Source organism: Theropithecus gelada, chromosome 7b (genome assembly GCF_003255815.1).
Source record: "Theropithecus gelada isolate Dixy chromosome 7b, Tgel_1.0, whole genome shotgun sequence".
In the NCBI taxonomy this organism is placed as follows: domain Eukaryota; kingdom Metazoa; phylum Chordata; class Mammalia; order Primates; family Cercopithecidae; genus Theropithecus; species Theropithecus gelada.
In genome coordinates this window covers 95727751-95752531 of record NC_037675.1, presented here as the reverse complement: position 1 = coordinate 95752531, position 24781 = coordinate 95727751, and the positions used below count along the sequence as shown (strand labels likewise).

General features: G+C 43.5%; 2 protein-coding genes across 6 annotated transcripts in view; one reads left to right on the top strand and one right to left on the bottom strand.

Annotated features, from left to right (window-relative positions):
- The first annotated feature begins 9610 nt into the window (after positions 1–9610).
- On the top strand, positions 9611–19486 carry SERPINA10 (serpin family A member 10). 2 transcript variants are annotated; one of them, XM_025392404.1, is made up of 5 exons: positions 9611–9687; positions 12239–13003; positions 14290–14563; positions 16614–16764; positions 18648–19486. In XM_025392404.1, exons 2-5 carry the CDS (start codon positions 12289–12291, stop codon positions 18837–18839), a joined length of 1332 nt encoding a protein of 443 aa, XP_025248189.1. In that variant the 5' UTR covers positions 9611–9687; positions 12239–12288; the 3' UTR covers positions 18840–19486. The 2 variants fall into 2 exon arrangements, with proteins under 2 accessions (XP_025248189.1, XP_025248190.1); XM_025392405.1 differs by lacking the exon at positions 9611–9687 and adding an exon at positions 9779–10269 and having other exon boundaries at positions 18648–19485.
- Positions 19487–23121: 3635 nt separating this feature from the next.
- Positions 23122–24781, bottom strand: part of PPP4R4 (protein phosphatase 4 regulatory subunit 4) — a 108385-nt gene continuing 106725 nt past the window's right edge. For all 4 annotated transcript variants that reach the window (XM_025392179.1, XM_025392178.1, XM_025392176.1 and 1 more), the window contains one exon: positions 23122–24161. In XM_025392179.1, the coding sequence (XP_025247964.1) occupies positions 24137–24161 (25 nt within the window). In that variant the 3' untranslated portion in view covers positions 23122–24136. The remainder of the gene's footprint in view (positions 24162–24781) is intronic.

Below are 24781 nucleotides of genomic sequence, written 5' to 3'. Positions count from 1 at the left end.
GTGGTTAAAGGGAAGGGCAGGGGGGTTCTGGAGGTTACCGTGATAAAGTGGTGTTTGCAAAGCCCCGGGCCTGGAGTCTTCATCTGTGTGGGCTGCCATAACAAAGCACCACAGGTTTATGAACAACAGAAATGCATTTCTCATCGTTCTGGAGGCTGGCTGGAAGTCTGAGATCAGAAGCCAGCCTGGTTGGGTTTTGGGGAAGGTCGGTTCCAGGTTCAGGGGTGGCACCTTCTGGCTGTGTCCTCACAAGGCAGAAAGAGCAGAGAAAGCTCTCTGGGGCCTCTTTTATAAGGGTCCTAATCCCATTCATGAGAGTTTTACCCAGGACCTAATCACCTCCCAGAAGCTCCAACTCTAACACCATCACCTTTGGGATTTGGTTCTAATGTATCAATCTGGGGAGACACAAACATTCAGGTCATAACACCTGGTACGGCCACAGGAGGAGCAACTCCTCTGGCCAACAAACCCTCCCCTCTTCCCTGATACAAGACAAACTTCAGCTGAACTAAATCTAAAGTATAAATGAGCAATGAATGATTCACAAATCAGACAGCCTCATCAGCTGTGAGACTCCAGGGCAGCCACGTGGTGGAAGAAGATTTATGGACAGAAAAAGGAAAGTGATATACAGAAAACAGAAGTGAGGAACAGAAACAGCTGGATTGGGTATAGGTTTGTGTTTGTCTTATTTGGTTACATTTGATCAGCCAAAACTCGGTGACTGGCACAAGTGTAGGCTATATGGTCTGTTTATCTCTCCACTTGCTATAGTTCATGATGTACTGAGAAACCTTTAGGCCAAATTTAAAATGTGTAAGGAGGTCACATTAGGCTAACCTTGAGTTAACAGCCCTGACAAGTGCAGACGAACGTGGCATCTTTAATCTGTCACGAGTGTTAGGGGTCAGGGCAGTGCAGGAAGGTTTGTGGGAAAGAGACAGAATCCCAACCAGGTCCATGAGAGGTAAGATACTGAAAGTCTTTTAAGGTTTCTCGTCTTTAAGGTTTCCTGGAGGCTGAGGGGGGTGTTGGACATTTCTGGGCACCCACCAGAGCAGCTGACGCTGGAAGCCTGTTGTGGGTGAACAGCGGAGTCTTGCTCCAGAAAGCTAGGAGGAGACTTAGCAGATGTGTGTGATATGGTTTGGCTTTGTGTCCCCACCCAAATTTCATCTCAAATTGTAATCCTCACATGTGGAGGGGGAAGCCTGTAATCCCCACGTGTCCAGGGAGGGAGGTGATTGGATCATGGGGGTGGTTTCCCCCATGCTGTTCTCATGATAGTGAGAGAGTTCTCATGAGATCTGATGGTTTTATAATTGTTTGACATTTCCTCCTGTACACACTATCTCTCTCGCCTGCTGCCAGTAAGACGTGTCTGCTTCTCCTTCCACCATGACTGTAAGTTTCCTGAGGCCTCCCCAGCCATTAGTCAGTTAAACCTCCTTTGTTTATAAATTACTCAGTCTGAGGTAGTATCTTTACGGCAGTGTGAAAACAGAATAACATAGAATCAGTTCCAACATTCATTGGTTTTCCTTTCTTATTGCAAAAGCAACACGCACTGAAGCAAAACCCCAGGTAGAGACTGGGGTTGGACCATCTTATGGTAGTTGCCCTAACACTGAGCTAATATGATCCTAACCCCTACAGCACCAGGAACACTGTTTCTGTTTGGTGAGTAATTGAATTCATCTTATTCGTTTTTTTGTTTTTGTTTTTGTTTTTAGTATGCTTTTTACATCGTTCACTTTTAAACCATTTTCATTTTTAAACCAAAAGTGGCATTTCAGGCCAGGCACAGTGGCTCACACCTGTAATCTCAGCACTTTGGGAGGCTGAGGTGGGTGGATCAGTTGAGGTCAGGAGTTCGAGACCAGCCTGGCCAACATGGTGAAACCCTGTCTCTACTAAAAATGCAAAAAATTAGCCAGGCAGGATGGCACGTGCCTGTAGCCCCAGCTACTCAGGAGGCTGAGGCATGAGAATTGCTTGAACCCAGGAGGCAGAGCTTGAAATGAGCTGAGATCATGCCACTGCACTCCAGCCTGGGTGCCAGAATGAGACTTTTCTAAAAAAAAAAAAAAAAAGAAGGTGGCATCTCAAATAAATGAGGCAAACAAATTGTGTTAAAACATTTATTTAAAATGCTTGGTTGGGGACAATCAGGTAGCCAGCTGAAAAACAGTGTAAATTAGAATCACTGTCATCCTTACACCAGGATCAATTCCTGATAGATCAAAGATTTAGACCTAAATTGAAATCCTAAAATAAGAAGGATATAATGAATGTTTTAAAAATAATCTCATAATGAGAAAGACTTAATGCTATAAATCCAGAAATGACTAAAGATAGATACATTCAACTACATAAACATTTTTAAAAGTATAATCAAATTTAAAAGGCAAATGACAAAGTACAAAAATCTTGCCATTCACATCCTTAAATAGCTAATTTCTTCTATAAGTCATAAAATTCTGATTGACTCTAGGATAATGGTAGCTGCATGAATATTTCTTACACATCACCCCAACAAGCTATAAAATCAGCAGTAGTGCACATAAAACTACACATGACCTAAGCCTTCACCATTACATTATCACCTGAAATTGGAATCCCAGGAAGGGGACAGTTCAGGGGACAGGAAAATATTTTAAGAAATAATGGCTAAATTATTTTCTAAACATGATGAAAACTATAAATTCACAGTTCCAAGAAATTCAACAAGCCCAAAGCAGGAGAAAGAACACCAGCCAAGGTGCTCTTCTAATCAATAATTAAAAATCAATTTTAATAATCAAATTCCTTAAAACTAAGGATAAAGAGAAAAATCTTAAAAGCAGCTAGAAAAAAAGGATATATTACATACAAGGCACAAAGATAAAAATAAGGATCGATTTCTCATCAGAAATTATGCCAGGCAGCTGAAATGATATACAAAGAAAGGCATATTACCTCTGCCATATTTGTGCCCAGCATGTGCAACCTAAAGTTGACATGATAAAATATCAGAAAATTCCAAATTGAAAGACATTCTACAAAATATCTAGCCAGTATTCTTCAAAAGGTCATAGGTCAAGAAAGACAAAACCTGAGAAGCTGTGCCAGACTCAAGGAGAATGAAGCAATGTGACAGCCCAATGCAACATGCGTTCCTGGAGTGGACCCTGTACAAGAAAAAAGGATATTAGTAGGACAACTGAAAAAAGTTTGAATAATGACGATATACAGAATCACTGTAATTTCCTGGTTTTGACCATTATACTATGTGATATGGTTTGGCTCTGTGTTCCCACCCAAATCTTATCTTAAATTGCACTCCCATAATTCCCACACGTTGTGGGAGGAACCTGGTTAGAGATAATTTGAATCACGGGGGCAGTTTCCTCCATACTGTTCCGATAGTGAAAAAGTCGCATGAGAGCTGATGGATTTATCAGAGGTTTCCACTTTTGTGTCTTCCTCATTTTCTCTTGCCACCACTGTGTAAGAAGCGTCTTTCACCTCCCACCATGATTCGGAGGCCTCCCCAGTCATGTGGAACTGTAAGTCCGATTAAACCACTTTTTCTTCCCAGTCTTGGGTTTGTCTTTGTCAGCAGCGTGAAAACAGACTAAAGAAGTAAATTGGTACCAGTAGAGTGGGGCATTGCTGAACAGATACCCAAAAATGTGGACGCAACTTTGGAACTGGGTAACAGGCAAAGGTTGGAACAGTTTGGAGGGCTCAGAAGACGACAGGAAAATGTGGGAAAGTTTGGAACTTCCTAGAGACTTGTTGAATGGCTTTGACCAAAAGCCTGAAAGCGATATGGACAATAAGGTTCAGGCTGAGGTGGTCTCAGATGGAGATGAGGAATTTGTTGGGAACTGGAGCAAAGGTGACTCTTGTTATGTTTTAGCAAAGAGATTGGTGGCACTTTTCCCCTGCCCTAGAGATTTCTGGAAATTCGAACTTGAAAGAGATGATTTAGGGTATCTGGCAGAAGAAATTTCTAAACAGCAAAGCACTCAAGATGCGACTTGGGTGCTGTTAAAGGCATTCAGTTTTATAAGGGAAGCAGAGCATAAAAGTTTGGAAAATCTGCAGCCTGATAATGTGATAGAAAAGAAAAACCCATTTTCTGAGGAGAAATTTATGCTGGCTGCAGAAAATTGCATACGTAATGAGGAGCAGAATGTTAATCCCCAAGACAATGGGGAAAATGTCTCCAGGGTATGTCAGAAGTCTTCACAGCAGCCCCTCCCATCACAGGCCCAGAGGTCTAGGAGAAAATGGTTTCATAGGCTGGGTTCAGGGTCCCCGTACTGTGTGCAGCCTAGAGACTTAGTGCCCTGTGTTCTAGCCATTCCAGCCAGGGCTGAAAGAAACCAACGTAGAGTCAGGCCATGGCTTCAGAGGGTGCAAGCCCTAAGCCTTGGCAGCTTCCATGTGGTAGAACTTGTGCACAGAAATCAAGAATTAGGGTTTGGGAACGTCTGCCTCAATTTCAGAACATGCATGGAAACGCTTGGATGCCCAGACAGAAGTTTGCTACAGGGGAGGGATGCTCATGGAGAACCTCTGCTAGGGCAATGCAGAAGGAAAATGTGGGGTTGGAGCCCCCCAACACAGAATCTCTATGGGGGCACTGTGTAGTGGAGCTGTGAGAAGAGGGCCACTGTCCTCCAGACCGCAGAATGGGAGATCCACCAACAGCTTGCACCATTTATCTGGAGAAGTCACAGACACTCAATGCCAGCCCGTGAAAGCAGCGGGGAGGGAGGCTGTGCCCTGCAAAGCCACAGGGGCAGAGCCACCCAAGACCAAGGGAACCTATCTTTTGCATCAGTGTGACCTGGATGTGAGACCTGGAGCCAAAGGAGATCATTTTTGAGCTTTAAAATTTGACTGACCTGCTGGATTTCAGACTTGCAGGGGCCCTGTAACCACTTTGTTTAGGCCAATTTCTCCCATTTGGAACAGCTGTATTTACCCAATACCTGTACCCCCATTGTATCTAGGCAGTAACTAGCTTGCTTTTGATTTTACAGGCTCATAGGCAGAAGGGACTTGCCTTATCTCAGGTGAGACTTCGGATTGTGGACTTTTGGGTTAATGCTGAAATGAGTTAAGACTTTGGGGGACTGTTGAGAAGGCATGATTGGTTTTGAAATGTGAGGACATGAGATTTGGCAGGGCCAGAGGTAGAATGATGTGGTTTGATTCTGTGTCCCCACCCAAATCTCATCTTGAATTGTACTTCCATAATTCCCATATGTTGTGGGAGGGACCCAGTGGGAGATAATTTAAATCATGGGGGTGGTTCCCCATACTGTTCTTGTGATAGTGAATAAGTCTCACAAGATATGATGCCTTTATTGGGGGTTTCTGCTTTTGCATCTTCCTCATTTTCTCTTGCCGCCACCATGTAAGCAGTGCCTTGTAAGCATGCCTCCCACCATGATTCTGAGGCCTCCCCAGTCATGTGGAGCTGTAAGTGCATTTAAACCTCTTTTTCTTCCCAGTCTCGGGTATGTCTTTATCAGTGGCATGAAAATGGACTAATACACTGTGGTTACGTACTATAGTCATATGATATGTTCATATTTGTGGAAGCTGAGTGAAGGGTAGATGGCAAAAACATGATTTTTGCAAATTTTTGTAAGTTTAAAGTTATTTCTAAATTAGAAGTTTAAAAAGAATAACTCACATAAGCCATAACACAATGGGAAGACGTCTTTAAAGTTCGAGGCAGAAGGGATGTCTGGAAATCAGCGAGAAATTTGCACCTGTGCGTGCATGTGCATGTGCGTGTGTATGTTGCAAGGACTTGGAAAGACCTTTTTTTCCTACCTCTCTACTACTGTAGGGGAAGGCTAAACTTGACCTCTTCCCATCTTAGTTCTTTGTTGGGATGGACTCCTGTAACAAAAGACAGACAAGAGAAAAATCAGTTTATAACATGGGCCATGCACTTCACACAGGAGAAACCTGTATAAAAAGCAACTCAAAATGGTGCCTTAGAACTCCACTTATCTTTAATAAAGAGCAATAAATTAGTAGGAAAATCATGGGACGGGACAAGGGAAGTGGTTTTATGCTTCCAAGGGCAGGAAATCATGGAAGGTAAACATATGGGAGGAAACCTTGTTTGCATAGTCCTCTGATGCCATCTCTGGGTTGATAAGAGTCTAGAGTCATCTCCAGTAAAGGGGAATTTTTATCTGTCTAGGAAGAAAGGGGGGAAGATAGAGAAAACTTTTTCTCCATTTGCTGCTTAATTACCTTCAGTTCAAAAATAATTTTTATATCATAAATGCATATTTAGGGTATATTAGTCCATTTTTACACTGCTAATAAAGACATACCCAAGACTGGGTAATTTATAAAGAAAAAGAGGTTTAATGGACTCACCATTCCACATGGTTGGAGAGGACTTAGAATCATGGCAGAAGGCGAAAGGCAGGTCTTACGGTCTTACATGGCAGCAGGCAAGAGGGAGAATGAGAGCCAAGCGAAAGGAGTTTCCCCTTATAAAACCATCAGATCTCATAAGACTTACCCACTACCACGGGAACAGTATGGGGGAAGCACCTCCGTGATTCAGTGATCTCCCACTGGGTCCCTCCCACAACACGTGGCAATTATGGAGGCTACCATTCAAGATGAGATTTGGGTGGGGACACAGCCGGATCATATCAAGGGGTAACATAGACCGGTTTCCTTTCCTACCCACCTACCCAAGCACCCACTTCATAGGATCCACACAAAGTAAACTCTTGCAGTTCTCTCGTTGTTTCCTGGAGTCTGCTTTTGGTCTCACAGGACTGCCTTAACACTTGTTTTTCAGATGTTTACCCCTGTAGGTCTCTGGACAGATTTGCCTTAGAAGCCCCTCGATGTCACCCTGAAGAGTGGCTTTCAGAAGCTGTGCCTCCTGCCTGAGGGGAGTTCCAGGAAAGGTTCTACATCACCTGTGAGTTTATCTGGGTCACCAGAGACCTTCCCGTCAGAGCTTTCCCAATCGTTTTTGGCCAAGGAGTGTGAGAAGCTAAAGTTCATAACAACTAGAAGTCAGACAGCCTGCTTTAACTCTAACAGGAAAGGCATTCATGGTGGGGCCTGAATATCTTCCTTTGTAAAATCAAAGCCTGGAGACAGGGTTACTTACTTCTGAGGTTCAATCTGGCTCTAAAATTATGCAACAAATGCCATTCCTGTAGCACTTCCTTCCTACCGGGCGAGGTACTAAACTCCACAAGCACCACTTCAGTTCATCCTTCCAGAAGTCCTAACGGCTCAGCCTGGGGAGCCCCATTTTATAGATTGGGAAACTGAGGCTAAGAGAGGTTAGGTAGCTTGCTCAGGGTCATGCTGCTGGTGAAAGAGCTCAGGCTACAGTGCTATGCACTGAGTTTTCTCACTTTCCCATCTAACTGGAGGGCTAAAGGTCAAAGAGTGGTTGGCTCCCTTGCTGGGAGGTGTACAGGAATAATGTCGTTGCTGAAGGAGGGGGTCTTCTGAGCCACACCCTGGGGTCCAGGGCTCACAGCCTTAGGAGCAAGATCGTCCACGCACTTCCTGGTTCCTTGGTGCTGCTGAGATATTCATAGGACAGAGTCTGAGTTCTGGCCATTTAACAGAGGAAGAAAGGCCGGTTCAGTGAGGTTAACTTACATCCCAGCAGCTAGGAATTGGGAGCGGAGGACCTCAGATTCACACCAGGGCAGGAGGCAATGGCCTGGTTGAAGTCTTCACAATTTTTCCAGTATACTCTGCTGCCTTCGTTTGTAAGGATCCATTTCTGAAACCCTGTGCCCTGGCCGGACGCAGTGGCTCATGCCTCTGCAATCCCAGCACTTTGGGAGGCAGAGGCAGGTGGATTAGAAGGTCAGGAGTTCGTGACCAGCCTGGCCAACATGGTGAAACCTCGTCTCTACTAAAAATACAAAAATTAGCTAGGCATAGTGGCGGGCACCTGTAATCCCAGTTACTCGGGAGGCTGGGGCAGGAGAATCGTTTGAACCCAGGAGGCGGAGGTTACAGTGAGCCGAAATCATGCCATTGCATTCCAGACTGGGTGACAGGGCAAGACTCCATCTCAAAATAAATAAATAAATAAATAAATAAATAAATAAATAAAAGAAGCCCTGTGCCCTAAGATCTGCACACTCGCTAGCTCCGCTCAGACATTTAGCAAAGCAGACACCTTCCTAAGCCTGGAGGAAGCAGCCCCTGCTTTTTGTGAATCCACAATCCCTCAGCTGCAGAGCTCGACCTGGATGGGCAGGCCAACGCTGGCTCATATGCATGGCATGAGTCCAGCCTGGCCCCTCTACACCCTCACTTTCACCTCTTAAAGAACTGCCTATCAACAGAGCAGGTACTGCCCGAAAGGAACACCCTGGAAACTTGTTGGGATACTACTACTCTTCACAAACATTTGTGGGGAGTACTACTAGCATTTAAGGATTGAGGGTGAGCAATGCCAGACATACCAGAACACACAGGGCAGTCTCCCACAATGAAGAGGCTGCCAGGTCCCCCAGGACTCACATGTCCACCTCAAGTTCACGTGGCATTATCTGAGCCTAGAATCTCAGTCCTGGGCTGCTTTGTTTCATATAAAAATACAATATTTATCCAAGGTTTTACTACACACTGCATTTTCTGTGAAGACAATGACCGTGTAAATCAGGGAAAGATCTGTATTTTGTTTGTTTGAAACTTTACCAAGCATTATTTACCATTTTGAAAACTCTATCCCTGGTAGTAACATTGGTTGTCGTGTTGACTAGCCAGCAGTGAGCATCTTACATGCGGCCTCCTGCGGGCTCCATATTGGGTGGCCTCACTGCACCTGCCCAGGCCCTTAGACCACAGCACTGCCATATTCAAGGACACATTATTCTCTTTTATTATGCCTCCACATTATCGTTACAGCATTATTTTTTTTAATTTTGTGGGTAGGTTATGTTAGCTATACATTTCACTTCAAGGGCAGTAGTAAGGGGCACATAACAAAATATTTATTTATATATTTTAAAAAAGAGAGTCTGCAAAGTCTGAGAAGTTTTCCCATAAAGGGTCTCCACGAGCCTCAACTCTGAGTACCCAAGGATTCAGTCTCAAGTACAGAAACATTGCAAAGCAGGAACTTTACCTTGAAAGGAGCTATGTACTCTAAGTAGTGATTTACCTGTCTGCTTCCCACACTGGACTGACATGAGGGCTGAGAGAGCAGGTCCTGAACATCTCTGCTGTGCCCCCCAAACCGACATCCCCACAGTGTCCAGTACTGGGCTGGGGACTCAGGAAGCATACACGGGATCCCCCAGTGCCTTCTTTCTCGAGGTGTTCAGCACCTAGAACAGCTCAAGAGAAATCCCCAACGTGCCACCCAGAAGGAGCTGAATCTTGCTGGGGCGAAGCCTTGAGTTGCAAGGCAGAAGCTCTCGCGATGGGATTTGGGTCGTAGTCTGGGTTACAGGAGGAGCTGGGGAGTATGGGAAGCCTCCCACTTGGTCTTTGGTTTTCCGAAAACTCCACCATCACAAGCAGGATGTTAATCAGTAACCGTCCCATAGGCAATCATACTTTGGAATAGCAAATATTTGCTGAAGGTTCTGGGCTGCAAAGCTGAAGCTTTGGTTTCTGCTCTGAATGAAGGACATTTCCAGAACCCAAGGCCACACACTGGTAAGAGGTAGTGGGTTACAGGAGACCTTCAACGAGTCTAATCAGGGAGGGACCGGGAGAGATGGTATCATCTCTGGGTGGGCTCCAACGTGAGGGCTGCGTGGCTGAGCAGTGCAAAGGCCTCAATCCTGCACTCCATGGGGACTACACATACAGACCAGGAGCTGGAGTGGGGTGAGAGGTGAATTATAGACACAAGGGGATCCTCTGCAGGAAGGAGGCCAAGGGAAAGAGGCTTGAAAGGCTTGGTTTTTCACCCACCGCAACTCACTGCCGGAGTAAGCAGGGCTCCCCTTCCCAGGGCTGAGGGGAGGAGGGGGTGTGTGCTCTCCTGGGGCTGAGAAGTGGCGGGTGAGCTGATGGTTCCTTACTGCCCGGGCTCTGTCTAGGAAGGTGCGTCCTCACCATGCTGGATGGTGTCCTAGTCCAGGAGCGCCCCCTGAACTCCTGGCCTAGACTTCGAAGGGTTGGGTAGATGAGCAAAGACCTTACAAAGACCTTAGGGGATACCTGTTCAGGAGCGCCCAGGAATTACTGGGCTACCACTCTGCAGACTGTAGGACAAGCTTCAAGAACAGGAAGGTAAGACTCAGCATTTGGAAGCCGTGACATCTGGTTGGTGTGCTGGGCTAATTTCCCGACCACTGTGACAGGGAGAACTAACCTTGAATTCAGGAGTATTCTGTGTGGTCTTAATGTAGAAAGTAGCATTAAATGATGCCACATAATCGTCTTAGCTCAGGCTCCTCTAACAAAACACCACAGACTGGGTGGCTCCAACAGCCATTGATTTTTCACAGTTTTGGAGGCTGAAAGTCCAAGTCAGGGTGCCAGTGTGGCCGGATTCTGGAGGGCTGTCTTCTTGGCTTGCAGATGGCCATCTTCTCACCGTGTCCTCCCATGGCAAGGAGGTGCGGAGGGGAAGTCTGGTCTCTCTTCTTCTTATAACAGCACTACTGCTATCACAGGAGCCTTGCCCTCATGACTTCATCCCAAACCTAATCACCTCCCAAGGGCCTCAACTCTACTGCAATCACAATGGGGGTTAGGGCTTCAACTTACGAATTCTGGGGGAACACATTCAATCCATAACAATAAAAGCATGAAACTGGGCTGCGTTTACACTGAAAGAGCTATTTCCCCAACATTTACAATAGTTGAGTGACCTATTGAACACAGTCTTGCCATTTAGAGTCAAAAAGAGTTTCCTCAGCAGTGTCCTTTGGGAAACACAGTGGAAGTATTTCACTGCTTCTTTAAGGCAGAGGGGAGTGCCGTTCAGACTGCAGAGTGAGGCCCTGAATTCTGGGGTGCCATTCAGCCTAAACAAGGAGCAACATGCTGGGCCCTGGCGCTGGAGGCGGTTTTGTCCCACGCATAGATAAGGACTCAGTCCCTGCATCAGGGAGAAGACGCCTGGGAGTTCCCCGCCTGTCACATTTTGCTGCAGGTGACCTTGGTCAAGAATAAGGGTCTCTGCGGATGGGAACTCTCATGAGGCCCGCAGCATCCACCCTGCGCTCACTGGGCTGGGTGGCCGACCCCATGCAGACCCTCCCAGGGCAGTGGGCCCAGAGAGAGGATGAGGGAGGGCAGGTGTCCTGGGGGTCCTGCTCAATCAGCCTCTGGGATCAGGCCTGCAGTGTGGCTGAACACCAGAACTGAGTTGGGACACAGCCAGGTGGCCCAGCCCAGCCCCAAGCCATGTATTTGGATGGAAATCACGCAAGTGTTCGGGAGCCAGGCTCTGTGTCCAAGGATGTGGAGGGAGCCTAAAAGGCAACAGAGAAGGGGACAGCGAATGGTGAGGAAGTGTGGCTCCCACGCTGTGCAGCCGGGGGCAGTGAGAGCCGGCAGGCAGCCCAGGTGGCTGTGAGGGCTCTATGAGGCCACAGTGGAGGGAGCCCAGCAGTAGGTTGTATGAATTGCAGGGCCTCCTGCTACCTGGGAGCCGCAGCTATAGGAAGGAAGGAAGACCTCCAAGGAACTGTGTGGCAGAGGTGCAGTGCGAAGAGAATTTTGATCAAAAATCCAGGGAAGCTCCAATACTTTCCCCCTTCCTCGCCTAACAGGCATGCAGGCACTCCAATCCCCAGCCAAACAGGGCACAGGGCAAGGCTGGCCACCCATCTGGATGGGCAGCCTGATGGCCGGAGGGTCAGGGCAATGAACGAAGCAGATCAGGGAAAGGTGTGTGAGGACCCCTGATTCCACCTGCTCAGACCCCCACCTTCTGTGCTGCCTCCTGCTCCCAGAGCGGGGTCTCTTGCCCTAGCCCTCAGGAAGGAGATGGGATGAATAAAAAAGGGGTCAGCACCGAGAGCTGCCTGACAGCTGGGCAGGGAATGGGAACTAGAGGAGGTTTTGCTCTGTGAAATAATGTCCCCTCATTGGGTGAGCAAATGTCACCCACACTTGCTTCAGGTCTCCCTGGGACAGGGCTAACCTACTTGAGCCACAGGAAGGAGGCAGGGTCCCTGAAGAAGCTTTTACTATCCACTAAGACACTTTAGGAGGCATTAAAACCATCTCTATCCTCTTCTCTCCACAGGAAGTCTTGCAGCTGAAGGGAGGCACTCCTTGGCCTCTGCAGCCGACCACATGAAGGGGGTGCCAAGCCTCCTGCTCTCTGTCCTCCTGGCACAGGTGTGGTTGGTACCCGGCTTGGCCCCCAGTCCTCAGTCGCCAGAGGCCCCGGCCCCTCAGAACCAGACCAGCGGGGTAGTGCAGGCTCCCAGTGAGGAAGAGGAGGATGAGGAGGCGGCCAGCGAGAAGGCCAGTGAGGAGGAGAAAGCCTGGCTGATAGCTAGTGGGCAGCAGCTTGCCAAGGAGACTTCAAACTTCGGATTCAGCCTGCTGCGAAAGATCTCCATGAGGCATGATGGCAACATGGTCTTCTCTCCATTTGGCGTGTCCTTGGCCATGGCAGGCTTGATGCTGGGGGCCACAGGGCTGACCAAAGCCCAGATCAAGACAGGGCTCCACTTGCAGGCCCTGAACACCACCAAGCCGGGGCTCCTGCCCTCCCTCTTTAAGGGACTCAGAGAGACCCTCTCCCACAACTTGGAACTGGGCCTCACACAGGGGAGTTTTGCCTTCATCCACAAGGATTTTGATGTCAAAGAGCTCTTCCTCAATTTATCCAAGAGGTATTTTGATACAGAGTGTGTGCTTATGAATTTTCACAATGCCTCACAGGCCAAAAGGCTCATGAATCATTACATTAACAAAGAGACTCGGGGGAAAATTCCCAAACTGTTTGACGAGATTTATCCTGAAACCAAATCAATTCTTGTGGATTACATCTTGTTCAAAGGTATTTTGATAATATTCTGCTCTCCCAAGGCCACAGGGTCCTACAACTGTCTCTCCCTTTCCTTCCGTTAGGCCAGCATATGGTTAACGCTAAATGATTTTCTATGAATGTGTTTTCAGGTTTCAAATACAGGTTGATACACATATTGAACAGTCACTTGAGGTCCTGCCCTGGCATCCTATGTGCTTGTAGTCCTTATAATTTTCAAAGCACTCTACACAGCTCCCCTCTGATGTTTAGAAGCACAGGGTCATTCCAAAAAGAGGGAGGTGGGGGGATTATCTGGGGGATTTAGAAGTGAATCATTGCTCCTTCATTTTTACTTTTTTGACCAGCTCTCTGCCCTTAGATTCTTATTATAGGAAATAGCGACACTCCACCTACTATAGAGTTAGAGGTTAAATGAGACAATGAATGTAAAGTGCCCAGATGGACTTGGCACATAGCAGACACTGAGTATCTATGGTTTACTTGTTCTTCCTAACTGTCAATCAGCAGGTAGAGCAGGAGTTGTTGTCTCCTTTCTAAAGATCAAAGCAGCTCAGAGAGGTTAGCCTGATCAAGGTCACACAATAAGTGGCAGAGGCAAAACCCAAACAAGAACCTCCTGACCTCCTGATCCTAGGTTCTGTCCAGCCCTGCCTCCCTAATGGGGTACTAGATATGGGCTGGATGCCACTTTCGCAGAGCTGGCACCAGACTTGCAAAGCCCCGGCAGGGGAAGCCACTTTACAACCAGCCAGGCCGCACCCCCAGGGCAGACATTTGTGTGGAGAGTCATGTACCTGCCTGCTGGTGGCCTCTGCATTGTGGGGCCTTCTCTCAGAACCACATTAAACAGTGGGTAAGTGAGAAGTGTCACTCCTGCCACCTTGGACTCTGCATGTGCTTGTGCCTGGTGTGAATGAGACAAAAGTGGCAGTCAGAGGTGCCAGGCAAAGGCTTTTCTCTAAGCTGGAGCCAACTATGAGGGAAAGACTGGATTTTGTTCAGGTCCAGGACAATGAGGGAAGCCAGGGGTTGTTAGGAAACATTTCCCTGCTTTTGTGTGCGATTCCCAATAGGGCCTGCAAGTGGAGCTGTATTTTGTTAGCTGGGCTAGAGGCCGGGGAAAAGCTATTTTGGGGAAATTTATTTTGCCTGCCTGAGCTGTGGAAAAGCAAAGCCAATTAGGGAACGCCTTGGAATGAGAAGTGAGATAGAAGGTTCCCTCTTTATTATTTGAGCAAGAACAATGCTTTTCAAAGAGGGGATTTCTGCAATGAGTTCTTCTCTCACTTGTTCAGGGAAATGGCTGACCCCATTTGACCCTGTCTTCACTGAAGCCGACACTTTCCACCTAGACAAGTACAAGACCATTAAGGTGCCCATGATGTATGGTGCAGGCAAGTTTGCCTCCACCTTTGACAAGAATTTTCATTGTCATGTCCTCAAACTGCCCTACCAAGGAAATGCCACCATGCTGGTGGTCCTCATGGAGAAAATGGGTGACCACCTCACTCTTGAAGACTACCTGACCACAGACTTGGTGGAGACATGGCTCAGAAACATGAAAACCAGGTACAACTCTTGCCCACATCCTATACAAACTCTACCTTTCCATACTTGCAAACACTCAGCAGAATTTCGTTGAATGCACTGTGGTTTAATGCCCATCTCCTCCAGTGAGCTATAAGCTTCCTGAGGGCAGGGCAGCATTTGTCTTTTTTTCCACTCTATCCCCAACATACGTCACAGAGTGCCTGGCTGATTCATTCATTGAGTCCACCAATATTTCACGTTCTGCTACTGTGATAAAAGTGTGATGCCAGGAATTCATCAGCAAACAAAACAGGAAAAATTAGTCTGCCCTCATGGAGCTTACATTCTATTGAAGGAAGACAAAGAACAAATTAAAAATATGTAGTAATGCAGGGAAGGGAACAGGGAGCATCATCAGGATGCAGATGGAGGTTAAGGAAGGCCTCTCCAAGAAGGTAACAGTAAGCAACATCTGAAGATGAAGGATAAACCATGTGGATATATTCGGGGAGAGAAATGTTATGTTACAGGCAGAATCGTACAAGTTCTGGGATGGGAGTGTACCTGGTGGGTATGAAGAAGAGCAAGGAGGCAAGTGTAGCTTCAGCAGTTGGAGATGAGGTCAGAGTGGAACCAGGGGCCCAGTCACCAGGATCCCACCTTACAGTCCCCAGAAAAGACTTGGGCTTTTCCTGGGAGAGGCAGCAAGCCACTGGATGGTTCTGAGAAGAGGAGCAACCTGATTTGACTTCTGTTTTTAAAGGATCACATAAGCTCCTGTGTTGATAAAAGATACTAGGGGGTAAGGATGGAAGCAAGGGAGACTGGTTAGAAGGTTACTAGCAATCCAGGTAGAGATGCTCCTACCTGGACTGCGGTGTTGGTAGTGGTAGTGGAAGTGATGAGAAGTTGCTGGATTCTGGATCTATCAGGAAGTGAGAGTTGGCAGGATCTGCTAATGGACTGCATGTGGGTGAGAGAGGTGTCAAAGGTGATTGCAAAGTTTTTGGCCTTAGCAACTGGAAGGACAGATTTGCCATTTACTGAAATGGGGAGGAACAGTTCTGGGGTAAGTGCAGAAGTTCAGTCTTAAACACTTAGATCAGAAATATCTATTAGACATCCAAGTTGAGATGTCAAGACGACAGGTGGATCTGGAGTCTAGGGTGAGGTCCAGGCCGGAGATATAAATTCAGTCATCAGCATAGAACTAGAATCTAGACGCATGACAGGGTTGGGGTCTGTACATAGAGAGGAGAGGAACAGAAAGCAGAGTGGGCACTCAAATGTCTGCCCAGTAAGTTAATACACCTATTGGAGTACAATGAAAATGGCTGCAATATAAATTCCATGGCTATGGCTTCTGAATCCCGTGACTCAGATTTTGGCAGAGACGAGTCCAGCTAAAGGTCTCTGGGGTTAGTTTTATCTTCATTATTCTTCTTTCATTTTTCTTCATATCTTAGCACCTAACAAAGAACCCCAAACATCATAAGCCCTCAAGAAATGTTTGCTGAATGAATAACTTTATAAATTAATCTTCAACATACGTCATGTCCTCAATTATTTTTTTTTTTTTGAGCCACAGAACTCATCTTTCCAAGCAACATATTTTCAAAGGAGGGCTCCAGTATACAAAATAGATGGTATCAGAGTTTCTCTGGCTAAAGATGGGGAGAGGTTTAAAGTTTTCTTTGTTCCCCTTCCCATCCATCCCCAGACTCCTTGGGTCTGCAGAATCCAGGAGCTGAAAACAGTCATCATCCAGGAGTCTGCAGGATTGCTGAAAGCAGCTGTTATCTCAGGTTGTTTTTAAAACATAGGGAAATGAACACATAAGTACTTCGCTAAAGAGAATGTGAGTCATTGGCTGAGGAATAAAACTCGTTCCCTGAAGCTGAAGTACTATTTGATAAGCTAGAAATATTTTCCCTGAGATAGGAAATTGTAAAAGAATGGCATGAACTTCATAGTCAACTGAAAGACTCATTAATGGAAACAATCTTAAAGAACAAAAATTGTGACCTTTTTGGTGTCCATAGACTATGGCTTTGTCTACATTTCCCCATTATCTGTTCTCGTACCACAGAAACATGGAAGTTTTCTTTCCAAAGTTCAAGCTAGATCAGAAGTATGAGATGCATGAGCTGCTTAAGCAGATAGGAATCAGAAGAATCTTCTCACCCTGGGCTGACCTTAGTGAACTCTCAGCTACTGGAAGAAATCTCCAAGTATCCAGGGTAAGTCAGGATCTTTCATCAGAGCCCAACCTCAGCATGAAATGTCACCAAAACAAATGTTTTTACAAACCCTTTAACTTTGATAAAATACCTAAGTGTAGTGGAAAATTATATTTACATCCCAAATACTTGAAATAGCACCCAGGTTGGATGTTTTAAGAATTTCAAGCAACTTTATTAAAATACCTTTTCAACTAATTTATTTTAAGTAGACCTCTCTCCTTCTGCTTAAGTGCTCAGGGAGAAATTTGCCCCTGAAATAGAACTGGTTTACAGATATGTCATCATTTATGTTGAATACAACTTGAATAGTTCATGAAATTACACCACCTTTACAATGAAAGAAACCCCTAGACATCACCTAGCCCAACTTCTCCCTCCTTGTGGAAATCCCCTCCATAGCCCTATGAAATAGCCCTCCAACTTCTGTCTCTTCCTCTTCACGCTTCCAGTGACAGCAAACTCACCATTTCTTTGAAAAGCTGCCTAATCCACAATAGCTAAAATTGTTTATATATATGTGTGTATATATGTATATGTGTATATATACACATACATATATACATATATACATACATACATATATATATATATATATATATATAGAGAGAGAGAGAGAGAGAGAGAGGGACCTGTAACTTCTACCTCATACTTTTTGGTCCTAGTTCTATTTCTAAAGCTAAGAACAAATTTAGTCACCATCCACATAGAATCCCTTCAGTTACTCAGTGTTTCTCAGTGGAAAGGTTCTTGGTTTTGAGGGGAACTGCTTGTTGTTCAGAGCAGTTGTGCATGTTGCAGGGAACTGGTTAGCATTGCTGACCCATGTTCACTAATGCCAGTAGGAAACTCCAGTCATCACTATAAAAATGCTCCCACACATTTCCAAATGGCAGCTACATCTCTCTACATTCTTCCTTAGTTGTGTGGTTTGGCTAATATTTTCTCTTACAATTGCAATTTTCAATTCCAAGAGAGACTAAAAATGGCATCCACTTAAGTAGGACACAGTAGGGTAACCGTGGCCTGGAATCAGGTTTTACCACCTCAAGAGAGATAAGACAATTAAATAAAACAACCCTGCAGACCAGCACCTGAAAGTGTTTCTGCTATGAACACATGAAAAACTGAAATGCACTGCTGATTTACAAAGGGTCATCATGAAATTTAAATTATAAACCATTGAATATTCTCCCTCTGTTTGCTCTGGGGAGTTAATTTTCCTCTAGGAAATTAGGGAATTTCCTGGAGTGAAAATCAGTGTGTTTTTATTCTCTATTATAACACAGTAATTATATAGGTACATCACTCATATCACATCCTGTTTCTGTAAAAAAGGGTCTCCCAAACATAGCAAGCCGCCACAATATAGGCAGCCAGAATTCAGGAAGGCTCCAGGGACCCCTGGGCTTGGCCCAGAAAATGCCTCAGAGTAGTACCAGGTGCTGGGAAGCTGATACGGAAGACTAGCCATTCCCTGCCTCCACCTTGCCTGCCAAAAGGAAAGTCAGAGGACTCAAGGGATCCAGGCAGCTTGAAAACCTTTTAGGAGCACCAGCTCAGCTCAACAATTAGTAGTATAAAGCACATGCTCAATAAAGATTTGATGCATGAGTGCATCCTGAGTCCACGCCTGGAATGTGTTTCACGTCTTCCACAATACTTCACATTGGGTTCCTGAGGTCTTCTGGTATTGTTGGAGACTCCTGTGCAGTCCCTGGTGAAACCCCAGACCACTGCTCTTAATGTAGATGGGCCTGCTCCACTAAATCCCAGTAGCATGATCCCATGGGTAGGACCACTGTGAAGAATTTCAAGGGGCTCATTTAATTCCTCCTTTGCACTGCCACACAAATGGTTTTTCACACTATTTCCTTTTCCAGGTTTTACAAAGAACAGTGATTGAAGTTGATGAAAGGGGCACTGAGGCAGTGGCAGGAACCTTGTCAGAAATTATTGCTTATTCCATGCCTCCTGTCATCAAAGTGAACCGGCCATTTCATTTCATGATCTATGAAGAAACCTCTGGAATGCTTCTGTTTCTGGGAAGGGTGGTGAATCCGACTCTCCTATAATTCAGGACATGCATAAGCACTTTGTGCTGCAGTAGATGCTGAATCTGAGGTATCAAATCCACACAGGATACCAGCAATGGGTGGCAGGGGAGAGTGTTCCTTTTGTTCTTAACTAGTTTAGGGTGTTCTCAAATATAGTAGTCCCCACTTATCTGAGGGGTCTACATTCAAAGACCCCCAGTGGATGCCTGAAATGGTGGACAGTGCTGAACCTTATATATATTGTTTCCTACACATACATACCTATGATAAAGTTTAATTTATAAATTAGGCACAGTAAGAGATTAACAACAATAACAACAACATTAAGTAAAATAAGTTACTTGAATGCAGGCACTGCAATACCCTAACAGTCAAACTGACTATAGAGAAGGCTACTAAGTGACTCACAGGCGAGGAGCACAGACAGTGTGGAGACATTGGGCAAGGGGAGAATTCACATCCTGGGTGGGACAGAGCAGGACGATGCAAGATTCCATCCCACTACTCAGAATGGCATGCCACTTAAAACTTTTAGATTGTTTATTTCTGGAATTTTTCATTTAATGTTTTCAGACCATGGCTGACCACAGTTAACTGAGACTACAGAAAGCAAAACCATGGATAAGGGAGGACTACTACAAAAGCATTACAATGATTTTTTTTTTAAGATGTTTGTGTAATCCGTCTGGTATTTTAAGCCTGTTTCTAACAGCCTTAGTTATTTGGCTGAAGACTAGCTGGGTAGAATATCTTTTCTCTGTTGCTCACATATTTGGATTTTTAAAAAGTTGTAGATGAGAACACTATGTCGAGATAAAGCCTTTGGGCTTTATCTCCTTGAGTCATGTGCTTCTCTCTCTTTACTTCTCTCTGGTGCAACATAAGTGTTTTATTTTAATCTATTATGGAGTCATTTATTGCTGATGACATCAGAAGAAAAATAGCTCTAATCAGTCCTGATCACAGCATCTACTTCCATGGTGCATCAAATCGCTTGGCAGAGGCATTGGCTGAACCACAGATCATCTAGTTCAATACCTTCATTTTACAAAAGAAAGAAAGAGGGACCCAGAAACAGGTCCACATTCTTACTTTCATGGGCCCTAGGCACTTTTAACCTCGTAGACTCCTTCATGAAGATATATATGTTTTATGGCTGCATTGGTAGAAAGATGAATATATTCGTCTTTTGAAATTGCGTATCTGGCTTCAAAGTTATTTGTCTAGCATATGGCGATAAGTAAAACACCTCCATGGGCCCTTACAGTACTGTCGGCCTTAGGCACTGTGTCTTCTGCATCTAGTGGATAAGTCATACCTTATATACCAGTGGGAAGAAAACACTTGTCCAAGGTCTTCCAGTGTGAGAATGGCAGAGTCAGAGGCCTACCTTTCCTGAGTCTAGTCCCCAAGCCCTTTTTACTCTTCCTTCCTTCCATCTAAAACATCTGATGGGGACCAGGTAAACAGCATGAACTATAGCTACCCATGGGGGTTAAACAGAATATAAGCACAAACTTTGTCCCAGGGTGAAAAGGGAAATTGTAAATATCCCTGATCTTTCTTAGGCAGTCATTTTCTGTCACAGAAACAGAAAAGACCATATTCAGAGAATCCTGAATACAGCTAACTTACAGTGTCAACTATGTTAATTAAATGCCTAATTGGATTTCTGTCTGTCTGCTATCTAATGTTTAAAAAAATCTAAAATTCATTTATTATTTAATATAATCCAGAGTAACGTGAAAGGTAATAATATTAATATGCAGCCTAAATACAGTCTTTTCATCATTCCAGGTTTTGGAATTCCAGGTTTTGGAATGATGAAAAGTCAGTACTTAGACTGCATATTAATAAAATAAAATTCATTCCTGTATTCATTCCAACAGCACTAATTGACACTTATGAAGGGACAGGCAATTCTAGGCCCTGGAGGGCCAAAGACAGAGGACTAACTCTAACTGACATTCTTAAGTCACCCTGTTTGTGTTCAATTAGTCAGATTTGTTTGTGGAAAAATAGTAGAGGAATAAAGTAGAATCCAGTCAAATTTCCCACTTTTAAGAGATGAAATCTGGAAAATTAAGTCTGTGAGAGCACAATACTCACTGAAATCAATATGGCCAAACCCAGTTATAAAAAGGTACATTATTATTGAAGGATTCATACAGCATGCAGATAACAAACTCCTGCCTTCTTCCTACCATATACACTGCAAAGCAACAACAGCATAATCATTGTATTTAACACACTAGTCTTTAAGGTAGAAAATGGACCTATTCTATGTTTTAAATATACTTTTTAATGTTCCCCCATATTTGCTTTAAGAAGTTCCTAAGACACTCAGTTTCAGATTTCCCGAGTACACAGGCATGACAGAAAAATGCAGACCAATAAAAAATGTAATTTACCTCACACAAATACACACACACACAAATTCGGGGTTTCCAACTGAGCGGGGAAAATCTTAACATTGTACAAGTCTTCACTATATGTAAGTGTTGAGTTTTTTTGTTTTGTTTTGTTTTTGAGACGGAGTCTTGCTCTGTCGCCCAGGCTGGAGTGCAATGGCACGATCTCGGCTCACTGCAACCTCTGCCTCCCAGGTTCATGCCATTCTCCTGCCTCAGCCTCCCAAGTAGCTGGGACTACAGGCGTCTACCACCACACCCGGCTAATTTTTTGTATTTTAAGTAGAGACAGGGTTTCACCATGTTAACCAGGATTGTCTTGATCTCCTGACCTTGTGATCCACCCACCTCAGCCTCCCAAAGCTGGGATTACAGGTGTGAGACATCACACCTGGCCAAGTGTCGAGTCTTAAAAATTGTTCCTACACAGACACACTCAACCACACATTCTGACACATACATGCTGTAACAACTGAGAACAGGTTACTGACTTAATCTAATTCATTTTATCCTCATTGTAAAACTTCTACTCCAGTTGAAGAGCCTGTTTCATTTCAATTCAAAGATTTCTCATATATCCACTAATTGTATGGCAAAACTGACTCATCTCCAGACTAAGATATTCAAGCTTAGGAAGTCAAATAATAGAAATGATTTTTTTAAATGTGTATGAGGTTATAAAGAAAAATTTCATGTGCTCCTTATTTAATCTCTATAAGGTAAATCCTTTATAGACCTATCTCCATTTCTGCAGTAACAGTGAGCTCTACAGTTAGCTGTAAGGCTAACTAGTGAAATTCTTGGACTTATTCTTAAAATGCAAGTTTTAGTAATTAACAAAATGATGATGAAGATGTCCCTTTTCCCTACAGCTACAGATGGAGGGAGATTTTTCTTTGCCATACAACTAGTTTAAAGGATTAATTTGATAAGTTGTTAAACTGAGAGTTTTCACAAAAGTATCCATCTTGTTTTTGATATAAATGGAGATACATGTAGATATTCATAACTGTCACTAATTTGCTTTTTATCCTGTTTCTACATATCTGTCCTTGGAAATATAACTTTAACAAATATTTCAAAGATTTTAGGAAATGTCATGTTCTGTTAAAAACGTCCAAAAGTAATTTTGATTAACGGTTTGATAATTTAATACCTAGGACTAAGATTGCAATTGACTGCTCTACATTCCTGAACTTTATAAGCAGTAGTTTTTCTCTGTCAAATCAGTTTCCCTTCTCCCATTTGCATCATGGGAAAGTAAAAGCTTATAATTCTGCTAAATTTATTATAACAAATAAATTGAAATTCTCCATTTTATTAAATTAATAGAATGCTATGAATCAAAGCACCAAAAAAACTGATGCAATTTTGATGTCTCATTCTGTACCAAATTCTCCAGATCTTAATATATTCAGTTCCACATTATTGGTGCTAGTAGGAGACATGATGAAAACAGTTAAATGAAATCCACAGCGAGTGTACTGATTACTTTAACCAGTACTGTCAAATTTCTCATACCTACTGAATTTTAACTACTGACAAAACGAGTAGTAACAATTCCATTTACCTGGTTGTCCTTTGGCAAAGGATATTACGAAGAATCACTAAAAATAGCCAAAAAAGAAGCCATACGGATGGAAAAAGGAAAACAAATGGCATGAAAAGGTCTCACACTGAGTAACTATGCTCTTATAGTTGACACTGGTATATTTCTTTTTTTCACTACCTAAAACTGAACTATCTTACTCTTTAATTATAGAATAAAAACTGCAGGAGAGTATTTAAAACTTTTTTCACAAACACAGGTATCTCATTAACCTATGTTTTATTTTGAGTAAATTCATTATTCATTATTTCACATTATAAAAAGGAACCACACACACATATGCATTCACAAATTAGATCATCTTTATCATACATCGATACATTTTAAAAAACAAATATTTTCTAATATCAATATAGTTATATGCTGATTGCATTTTGAAATAGAGAAGCTGACAATAGCTTCATACAGTATATCTCAAGAACTGACAGTTTAAAATTAAGAACTGTATATATTCCACAGGCAAATTTTGATGGAAATATTAGCATTAGTACAAATAAATGCTGTTGACATAGCTTAAGCATGATAGCTTGGAATAACAGCTGATTCAGACTAGATTCATCATTTTAAATTAAATAAGGACAAATACAATCTAAAATGTAAACAAAGTATTTATAAAATAAATTCTCTAGGAAATAAAGAAAATCATCAATCTATTATTTTTAAGGTATTTATAGCTCAAATCAGAAATCTTTGTGGAATTTTCATTGCCAAATTTAAATTTGGGAATGTCCGGGTACAACATATTGACACCACAATCCGGAGGGCTGCCAAAATCGCAGACGGCTATTTGCATCCTTTCAGTGTGACTTTTCAAGTGGGCTTGGAGAGTCATGAGAAAATGCAGTATCTTTCTTACCTTCCAAGTCCCCCTCCAAGTGATTATGAAGCTAGGACGATTTCAGCTGATGTAGACTTTCATACGATTTTTAAATGCTAAAACTTTAGAACAATTAAATAGCTGGTTTCCTGCACAAATAAATGCAGACTTGTCTCTTTTACAGCAGTGGTTAAAGCACATACCTAGAGATGTTTTTCATTACACTTCACTATAACACTGGAATTCTGTAACCACATTATTACTCAAGAAATATATATTATACCTCCTAGGGAATCTAATTTGAAATATGGAAAGTTTAACATCAGCTGTCATTATGTCTCTCTTTCCACTCATTAACAACAACAAAAAAAAAACCCCAAAACCTAAAAACAAAGCCCCAGCCATTGCTTTAGCTTTTGTGCACCAATCACATTATCTTCTGCTGCCTTTGTGTTGCCTCCTTCATCAAGCAGTTGATTTAAGGATTGGATTTTCTGGATTTTCTTTGGGAAGAAAGAAATGAAGGAAGAGAGGGAGGGTGGGGAAGGAGGGAATAAGAAAAGGAGAAAAAGAAAAAAATATGAAAAATGTTATTATGTGTACAAAGTAAATTAAAAATATATAGATACTCTACTTTGAATAAATCTAATACATGAGAAGTCTGATTAATGGAAAAAATGAATTACACATTAAAGATTACTTGGAATTATCTTTACTTGCCAAAAATTCTGTGTATATATAACATAGCATTCAATTTAATTCATCTTTTCCTACATTTTAAATTTTGTATAACCATAATGGAAGTTGCCGGGCGCGGTGGCTCAAGCCTGTAATCCCAGCACTTTGGGAGGCCGAGGCGGGTGGATCACGAGGTCAGGAGATCGAGACTATCCTGGCTAACATGGTGAAACCCCGTCTCTACTAAAAAAAATACAAAAAATTAGCCGGGCACGGTGGCGGGCGCCTGTAGTCCCAGCTACTTGGGAGGCTGAGGCGGGAGAATGGCGTGAACCCGGGAGGCGGAGCTTGCAGTGAGCCGAGATCACGCCACTGCACTCCAGCCTGGGAGACACAGTGAGACTCCGTCTCAAAAAAAAAAAAAAAAAAAAAAAAAAAAAAAAAA

Excerpts from the sequence above, each read along its gene's own strand:
- SERPINA10 (XM_025392404.1), top strand. The coding sequence starts at position 12,289 with ATGAAGGGGGTGCCAAGCCTCCTGCTCTCTGTCCTCCTGGCACAGGTG. Across the intron at positions 14,564-16,613 it reads CTCAGAAACATGAAAACCAG|AAACATGGAAGTTTTCTTTC; the intron begins GTACAACTCTTG and ends CTCGTACCACAG. Across the intron at positions 16,765-18,647 it reads GAAATCTCCAAGTATCCAGG|GTTTTACAAAGAACAGTGAT; the intron begins GTAAGTCAGGAT and ends TTCCTTTTCCAG.